Source organism: Solanum dulcamara, chromosome 8 (genome assembly GCF_947179165.1).
Source record: "Solanum dulcamara chromosome 8, daSolDulc1.2, whole genome shotgun sequence".
NCBI lineage: Eukaryota > Viridiplantae > Streptophyta > Magnoliopsida > Solanales > Solanaceae > Solanum > Solanum dulcamara.
Window position 1 is genome coordinate 64,758,962 of NC_077244.1, and position 10,033 is coordinate 64,768,994.

General features: G+C 31.5%; 1 protein-coding gene across 1 annotated transcript; it reads right to left on the reverse strand.

The window, feature by feature from the left end:
• Window positions 1-6,461: 6,461 nt before the first annotated feature.
• LOC129901452 (cytochrome P450 CYP72A616-like) lies at window positions 6,462-9,673 on the reverse strand. The gene is made up of 5 exons (XM_055976635.1): window positions 9,290-9,673; window positions 8,847-9,064; window positions 8,497-8,741; window positions 7,659-8,040; window positions 6,462-7,057 (listed from the first exon to the last, which is right to left on the reverse strand). Exons 1-5 carry the CDS (start codon window positions 9,555-9,557, stop codon window positions 6,638-6,640), a joined length of 1,533 nt encoding a protein of 510 aa, XP_055832610.1. The 5' UTR covers window positions 9,558-9,673; the 3' UTR covers window positions 6,462-6,637.
• Between the last annotated feature and the right edge of the window lie 360 nt (window positions 9,674-10,033).

A 10,033-nucleotide genomic window follows, 5' to 3' on the forward strand; every position in this document is an offset into this window, starting at 1 on the left:
TCATCTTTCATGTTCCTCTTTACTTTTACTTTGTTCTATTCGAGAGGCAAAGATTGAGACTTATATTTATTTCAGAATCTTTTATTTAGAGACTTGTACATGTGATAATCAGTCCATGGAGAATTTTGTAGTTGATTAAGATTTCTGCTTTTGTCTTTTAATTATCTATTTGAGCTGTTTCCGCTTTTATTTCTACATTTGTTGGGTTTAGACTGACTTGTCCGGTGAAAATGAATAAGTGTCATCACACCCGGATTTTGGATTGTGACAAATAATAATTTCAATGGATCAAAGCACCTCAACCATGATCTACATTTTGGGAAGACAGAGAAAGCTTCAAATCAAATAATGTAAACATTCAGTGGAACCTTATGCATTTCAAGTGAGTTTTGTTTACGATATATTATAAAATTCAACTTAAGTTATAATATTTATACCTAGATAATCAAATTACACATAATTTATCCTATCTTGATCAATTAAAAAGGCCATCTCAATACGATTGAGAAGACCTGCAATAAATAAGCTAAACAAATCCTTCACCAATAACAAGCGATAGCTATTCCAAAAGATGAGATTTAGACTATGGAATGTCAACCCTTCCTCAATACTTATAAGCTAAGGGAAATAAAGAAAGTCAATTGAAGAGTTACCTATGAATAAGTTAAGGAAATAAAGAAAGCCAATAAATTGTTACTGGAGTATGAAATGTGTTGTATAGACATAGGAATAGAACTGCCACAACACACAGAGAAAATTGAAAGAAAGAGGATGAAACTAACAAAGTAACGAAAGCAACAGTAATAAACGCGCAGCCATAAAAGTTAAATAAACGCAAGAAATTACAACAACAAAAATTTCAGTAATAGACATGCAATTGTGAAACCAAGAATAAAGAGCAAGAAATATATATTATGCTCAGGTGCTAGGCTTTAATTGTCCAACCTTGAAATGAAGCAAGCAATCGTTAAGAATCTCAGTGTTCATATTAAACTATGTCTCAATGAATTTGGCTACATTATATTTGTCATCATTTCATAATTTCTTGAGGGCTCTACAGTTTTGAGGGGTGATGACATTGATGAGATTCTAGATGTAGAGGATGTTGGTGAAGAATTGAATTTTGAATTTTTTATTAAGGTAATCCAAAATGTAGAACTCAAACCACTAAAAAGCGGAAAAAAGAGCTCTAGAGATTTTACACATCAAGAGCGTAATAAGCTTCATTATCTATAAATTACTGCGACTATGGCAAAATCTTAAAATATATTGCAAAATCTAGGATGGTGAATGAAGCTTGGAAATTAGGTTCTATCAGAAAAGAATCAAATAGAAGGATATGTTAAGAAAGAAAAAACTCACATAAACAGAGTTTACACATAATGGAGACACTTCACAAAAAATCAAAAAATGAAGAAAAAAACATCACAATAATGAAGTTGAACGACGAAGGTTTGAAAGAGGAGCCATACTAACGTTACAGATTAGTACAACAACATCTCAATAGTAGAAATGAAAAAAATTACATCCAGAGTGGAACTCAAATAATTGGAGAAAGGATACCTTAGGAGCAGAGGATATGTGAAGAGAGTGACAATGGCGAAGACATCAATGAGCTTAATTCCTACCATTTATATAAACTTTGCTCTTAAACAACTCAATCACCAATATGAAAATTCGATTGTCAACATTTATCTATTCCAAAATGATTACACAATAAGAATGGAAAAACTTCAGAAGAAGCTTTGTAGTAATGTCAATGGAATCAAAAGTGTAAGAGAAATGTATACATAATTCTAGAATATACGGCAGTAGTTATTAGGTTTTTTAATGGTAGGAGGAAACGCGTAGTACAATTGTATGTTATCAATGAGTTAATCCCAATTGTAAGTAGTAAAATGTGTTGTGCTTTCCGTATAGTTTCATAGTGTAGAGTTTGTACACCTCACTTCAAGTATTGTTAAATCGCTGCCATCAATTATATTACACACAATTACAGTAGCTCTCTCTATGTTGATGTCAAGCAAAGGAGATTGAACGACAGTCAATGCAATATTTCTGGCTCTGATCTTTCCTGCATATCAACCAAATAACATCACATTTCATGTATTTAGTCTCAACAAGAATAGTTTTCTTGACAACATGCTCCATATTAAAACCAACTACTTAACATGCTCCATATTCTATCTACTGATTTCTGCATTTTGGTGTTTACGAAGAGTCTTGCTGAACCTTGAGGTTAGATTTAGTTCAGGGCAAAGAGGTGCTGAATATCAACCAGCTCATGCATCCATTGTTATCCAACAGGTTACAGATCTTCAAATCGGATAGAAGAATCAAATGCTCCATCTATGCCAAACAAAAAGAACAGTGACATTGAGCTGAAAATATATATAGGATTCTGTGTTTTCACGAGCAAAGTCTAAACCACTTATTTTACAATTTGGGACTTCTATGAGAATATCATTTTCTTTTCAAAAGAAAAAGAGAGAACACCATATAGTTTGCCTGTATTCTGAATCTCAATGTCTAGGTAAGTCTTATTTACCATTTAATCGAAGAAAATGAATAGGCAAGTCTTACATCTTCCGTCTTGAACAAGGAAACTTCACCTGAATCCATGTTTGGTACTACAGGAAGTCAAACCTGTAACAGTGTCAGTATGAATGTTGTTATCATTCAACTTCATTTGGGTTTCTTCCTCAATTCTTGCCATGAGTTCTAAGACATAGAGATCTGTGTTTAATCTAGTCTTTTTTCCATTTCAATTTTTACCTTATGAGAATTTGGATGCAGCATATGTGTCATTTCCAGTATTTTCATATCAATTATGTTGTGCAGCACACTTGCACATGTTTGTGGCCGTTTATCTTCAGCTTCCTCAATCAGTTGACGTGCAATTCTTGTCCTCTACATCATGTTTTATACTTATGCATAAATAGTAATATGTTTTTCATGCCATTCATACTGCTAATCTTGTTTCATTTGATCTTTCTGCTCTATGTCATCAGCTATGTTATCAGCAAGATTATAAAGCCTAATATAGTCGACAACTTTAAGGTTGCTTTCTTATGTATTTTTTTTTTTTTTGATGCAGGCTGAATCAGTAGACAGGTTTCTACAATCATTGGGTCTTGAGAAGTATGCAATTACATTTCAATTTACTTGTCGTAATAGCTGTTGAATATCACATCTTCCCTTATCGCCATTATTCTTGTAGGTCAATATGACTGCTCTTGTACACATGACTAATGAAGATCTTGAAGATATGGAAATACCTTCAATCATAACAGGGAGGTATTTTGGAATACGATCGTCAACTAAAGAAGTCTAAAACTGTGGAGTGCAAAAATAGAAATTAGAGAGCTATAAATTAAAAAAAAAATACCTATGTTTCATCTGGGAGAAAAATCACTTTCTCAGTAGCCACACTCAACAGCAACTCACTCAATTAATATGGGTCAACAAACAGAGGAAGTGAATGGGAGGATTCAAGTGAGTGCAATAGAAAGTCTAATAAAACCAACTTCAAGTTGCAGTCAACAAAACATTAAGCTTCATCACCTTACAGAAACAAAGTAAAGAAATTGCAACTCCTACCCTCACCCTAACTTGACAGGCCCAAATGCATTTTATTTTAATTTTAGTAACCTTAGTTTTTGAGGAAGTTAATCGATACAACGTTTTCGATTTTCTTATACTTGTTACAGTGGTACTTTTTAAAAATCACAAAACATAACAACATTATGTAATTTTGTATGTTTGGTGGTGATTTTCAATTAGAAGAAGATATTGTACTCATGTGAATTCAATTAAGATAAAATGTTTATATGTGCACAAATACCTATGTTTTACTACGTTTTTTAAATGAAAGTGCCGTTACATCTTTAGAAAAAAAAAATTACATTTTATATCTTACGAAAATGAACACTAATAGCACTATATACGAAAATTTTCCCATTTAATTGTATCAGGCCATGGTCCATTCAAGGTTGGAAATTTACATATTAGAAGTTTGATAATGAAAAAGTCTAAAATGCAACGAACAGCAAATTTTAATCTGCAAATCCCTTGTTTTGAAAGCAGTTGTTTATTTTATCCGGAGAAAATTTCACAAATAGCTATTATAAGTATTTTAATTATTTTTTCTAGCTACAGTTTGTATAATTACACTCCATAGCCATAGTTTCGCTTGTTATGTGTATTTCTATTAATATATTTCGCTTGTCAATATACAAACAAGATAAGTATATACAAATTCTGTATTTATACATTTAAAAAATTTTCAGAACTCCGATTATATATTTTGCTTGTTAATATACAAACAGGGTAAGTATTTACAAATTTTGTATTTATACATTTATGAATTTTTTAGAATTTACACAAATCAAAGATAATTATATACAAATTTTGAATTTATACAATTATGAAATTTTCATAACTTATACAAATCAAATGTATCAACAAATTGTAGACAAATAGTAAAGGTAAGCATATACAAATTTTGGATTTATACAATTAGGCACCAAATTATACAAATTCTGAATTTATACAATTAGAAATCGATTATACAAATTAAATAACAAAATATATTAATTGTAGCTGCGTTTAATAATTAATCGAAATTATAATTTAAGTATATATAATAATCATTAAATATTTGTCATTTCACGTAATTTCTCATCCAATCAATGCATCACACCCTTACTACTGACCATCAAAATCCAGAAGGCAACAATGATGCAAGTCTACAAGGTTCACAAGCTAATTCCATACTTACATAAATATACAATATTAAGAAAATATTTATCATTTATAGCAATAAAAAATTAATTTTACGGAACACTTATAATACATTTATAATACAGTTTTAATACATATTGCAGAAAACTATTTATAATACATATATAATACAAGTTTTATAGATGAATAATACATTTATCACATATTTTAATAGACTTATAATACATTATGTTAGTTTCTTACTACACAAACATAATATATATTTTAAAACACTTATAATACATTTATATTGTATGCATAATTCACTTTTAATACAAGTGTAGATTTATCATAATATTGCTATATATTGCTATAAATGATAATAAATAAAAAAATATCGCTAAAATCAGTAATTAATTTTTAAAAAGCACTCAATCAAATAATTTTTTCGCATTTAAATGCATTGTCTGCGTCTATATAGATTAGGCCCGTTGAACTGGCTCAGTTCAATTCGTGATTTAATAAAGCTGGGCTAAAAATTGATAATCAATTTAAGAACATGACTTTTTAGGGGTTAGCAACATGGGTCGGACTGTTCCATGGATTAAATAAAAAAATTATTAAAAAAATAAAAATAACAAAGAATATTAAAATAAGTCATATAAATTAAAACAAAAAGAGTAATTATTTAGTTTGCTTATTAGTATCTCTATTTAGTTTGAATGGTATTACGTCAAAAATTATTTAGTTTCACAGTAACACCATATAATATTATTTTGTAGATTTTTATGTTAACACTTTAAAATTTAAATTTAAATTAAGAAATTATATATTTTTTTAAAAAGGGCGGCCTGACACAACCTGCAGCTCATGTAATGATGGATTGAAATTGATATTCGCTGCAGTTAGGGAATTAGGGGCGTACATGGATCGGATTGGTTCGGATTTTTTACAAATCAAATTAAACCATTTGTGTCGGGTTATTAAATCTATAAACCAAACCAAACCAATAAAAATCGGGTTTTTCGATATCAATTTTTCTCGGATTTTTTTCGGGTTTTTTGGGTTTTTTCGGATTTTTCGAGATTTTTCGGGTTTCTCGAATTTTTCATAGTATCTAATAAAAAACACAGAGTAACGCTTCTTAAAAAGAGTTCTAGTACAAAATATCAACATATAAGATGGAGGAAAACACCGTTTGAAGTTTTAACTTTATAATATAACTTTATAAGATAGATTTTTTTGTATATTATTTAGATGGGCTTCTCAAGTCCAAATCTAAATGTAAGAAAAAAAACAAAAATTATGAAAAAATTTTAAAAAATATTTATAAATTACATTTTAATAAATATTTTTATGTATAACATAATTTAAAAGTAATAGATTTATAATCGGGTCGGTTTGGGTTCGGTTTAACTTTTTTTAGTTTAAACCAAACCAACCCTATAATGGTCGGATTTTTTTTTCCAAACACCAAACCAAATCAAACCAAACCACTAGTCGGATTTTTTTTCCGGTTTGATTCAATTTGTCGGTTTATGCGATTTATCGATTTGCCCTGTACAGCCCTAGCTGCGATGATGGATTGAACTTGATATTTTCTGGTTCACTAAAATAACAGACTTAATCCTATGTGGGCTAGTCCAAATGTGCTGGACTGACCATATTGACAGCTCTAACATTATCAATAACATACCCCCAACCAAAAAAAAAAACCTACAAAAATAAGGCGCAATAGGTTGTGACAAATACGATCAATTATTTCATAGTGCTGATGAGAATGAAGTAGTCACACATCCAAAATAACAAGGTGTTGAAATGCACAAATAGTACGTAGCAGAATACATCTCAACCTAATTTATTCATCAACTAGTACTAGTATATACGACTTAAAATTAACCCCAACTCCGAAGGCTCAAAGTTTGTGCACGATTATCTGAGCACCATATTGAGGTTTCATAATGAGTGTCAGCTGAGGGGCATGAGTGTAGGAAGGAGAAAGCTCAAACCAAAAGTGCTGCAGAATTTGAGCAAAAATCAGCTTCGCTTCCAACATGCCAAAGTTCAACCCGATGCACATCCGAGCACCCCAACCAAACGGAAAATACAACTGCTCTTTTGCTGCTTTTGTAACCCCTTCTGAGAACCTCTCCGGATTGAACATCAACACATCGTCTCCCCATACTTCAGGATCGCGATGTATCAAGTGAGTAGGCACACACACTTGTACTCCTGACGGAATAGTCATGTCTCCCAATTTCGTGTCCTTTGATGTGCTTCGAATAAGAAAGATTGCTGGATATAATCTCAACACCTCTTGGAAGATCATGTTCATCTAGTAGCACAAGCGGGAAGATAACATTACAATATTGGAACTTCCAAATACAGGATATCAAAAAAAAAAAAGACCTGTTCATAAATTTGGAAACAATTTAATATAAATTTCTCGTTTTAACTTATAGCTTTTGTAGCCATGCAAATGTTGTGGGATACTTAATACTACAAATTTCAAAAAATTTATAATCAAACAAATGTTCAAGGCCAACAATTTCAAAACGATTCACTTCCTTCTTAAACTTTGTGTTCACTAAAAAGTCTTAAACTTTGTGTTCACTAAAAAGGTTAACACAAATTGAAATGGAGGGAATAAGTATTATAGTTACTCCGTTCAATCTAATTTATATAACACATTTTTTTTAAGTTTGTTTCAAGAAGATCTATACGCTCATAATCTGGAAACAATTAACTTTACACTTTGCATTATACCTTTAAGAAACCTCTATAACCGGCCAAAGGTCAGAAGTATTAAAAAAATTATTGCCACACAAATGTTATCACATATTTTAAAGCACAAGTTTTAAACGTCATGAGTTACTCTTTAAACTCTATACCAATTCAAATTATATCACTTAAATTGAAAGGGAGGGAGTACTTACTATTTTTAGTTGATTCAAGTCATCAAACTTAGGTTTGTTTTTCCCAATGACTTGAAACACTTCATTCCTAGCTTTGTCTTGCCACTCAGGGTGCATGCTCAAGACAACCAATGTCCAAGAGAGCAAAGCTGTGGTTGTATCTTGTCCTGCAAAGTAGAATTCTTTACATTCTTCAATCACATCACCAGTTGATAGTGATCCTCTCCCTGCTTTAGACTTGTTTTCTTCATTTCTTGCTTTTAGGAGTAAGCCTAAAATATCGTCATTGCCCAACAATCCTCTTCGCAAAGCTTCTTCTCGCTTCTCTATTATTCCTCTTATAATTGATATAACTTTCTTGTGGATGTACTTCGCTTTTTTGTTTGATGCTGTTGGAAGGAATCTGCATAAATCAAACATGTTATGACAAGAAGATCAATAAATACTTGGGTCAATTAATTGAATTGCTCACTTTTGATGACTTTGCATGTGAATATTCACAGATTTATAAATTAATTGAATTGTTCACTTTTGATGACTTTGCATGTGAAGAATATTCACATATTTACCATAATTATTAAGCAGATCTTGTTTCGGTTTGTCATCTTGACCCCTATACTCTAGGGTGTTTCAACGAGACACTAGAACTTGATCAAAACTAATATTTTATACAAGATCTAGTTGGAACATTAGTTTTGATCAAGTTCAAGTGTCTCAGTGAAACACCGTAGAGTAGAGGGCTCGAGATGACAAACCAAAACAAGTACACGGACAGACCATTCCACCTAATAGAAAAATGTGTCATGTAAATTGAAACAAAAAGACTAGGAGTATCTTATAGGGGAGTTGAAGAATGGACCTTAGTGAGGGAAAGAAAAGGGTAAATGGAGAAGCCAAAATAAGCTCACACTGCTCCTTTTGAAGTAGGAAAATGGACCTTCCTTCTTCAATATTGCTACCAAATGCAGCTCTTGATATAACATCTCCACCTAAGTTAAGAAACTCGTCTGCCACATCCAACTCACAACTTCCTTTTTTGCTAACTAATTCCTCCCATCTATTTATCATTTCATCGCAACATACAGAAATTGCTGGGAACATCCTCTGTATATACGTCGCACACACACAAACATATATAAATAAATATTACTCTTTTATATATAGTATTAATATCCAACCAAGAAATTATATAAGACTAGTTAGTTATACCTTTAGCTTCTCTACATGAAAGGCAGGGTTAAGTATCTTTCTGTGGGTATCCCATTTTTCACCATCGTAACTGGCAAGTCCAGTAACAAACAAGTGGACGAAAGCATTGGCTTCAGGCTTGTGGAATTCATTATATCTGTTCAGCACTTCTCTTATTAGCTTTGGATCTGTTACTGTCACGCGAGGTGTTGGTCCAGCCCACAGCACAAATATTTTCTCTGCATCATATATGAATCACTCAGTGCTACAAAAATCATTTAACTAAGACCATAAAATTCCAAAATTCAACTTCCACAATATTCAACTTAGAATTTGAAAAATAACTAACAAAAAGTCAAAAACTTCAATTTTCACTTTAAACTACTTTTTTTTTTCAAATCTCAGAACGAAACATGATGGATCTAGAATTAGGAGTTGATAAAGAGTTAAGAAATTGTACTTACTGTAAGTGTTAGAAAGGTGGAGAAGAAAAGGATTAACCCAAGGAATGATATCATGATCCAACAAGGGTTTTTTCTTTGCTTCTCTAGACATTTTCATCATCTCTTTAAGATTTCCAAACAGCAATTTGTAGGGTTCTCCGTGGATACCTTCCTTCTTCAGCTTCTTTTCTATCATCTTTGGCCACCACCATATTGTGTACAACACTTTCCCACAAAAACAGGCCACCAAAATCCCAACTATTGCAGCAATTATTGTTGCAGCTGCCATAGTTAGAACTCTATTTTCTACAAACTGAGTAGTGAGACTATTTTCTTGAGAGCGGAGCAAAGAAAAGGGTAATACTTATAAACACACCGTTTATTGTAATTTGGACACAGTTGAAACTAATAAAATACTTTAAAATGTTGTCATCTTTTGTGATCTTTCTAAGCGCACCTCCCAACTCTTTTTTCACGTTTCTAGAGTTCTACGCCCCTCCCTCACCAACCACGCACTCACTTGTTAGATCAATACTAAAATAATTATTTTAATTAAAAACAGTTTATAAATTAAAAAAATAAATTGGGCTGTATTTTTAACGTATAGAAATAGTTTTAAAATGTCATTTTTTTATCTATCGGAATAAATTTGTACTTTTTCTTACTTATTAAGTCAAAAATGTCATTAACATATTAGAAATGGTTCAAAAATTGGGCTATACTATCACTCCATAGCTTTTTGACGCCCAAGTAAGCTAAATTTTC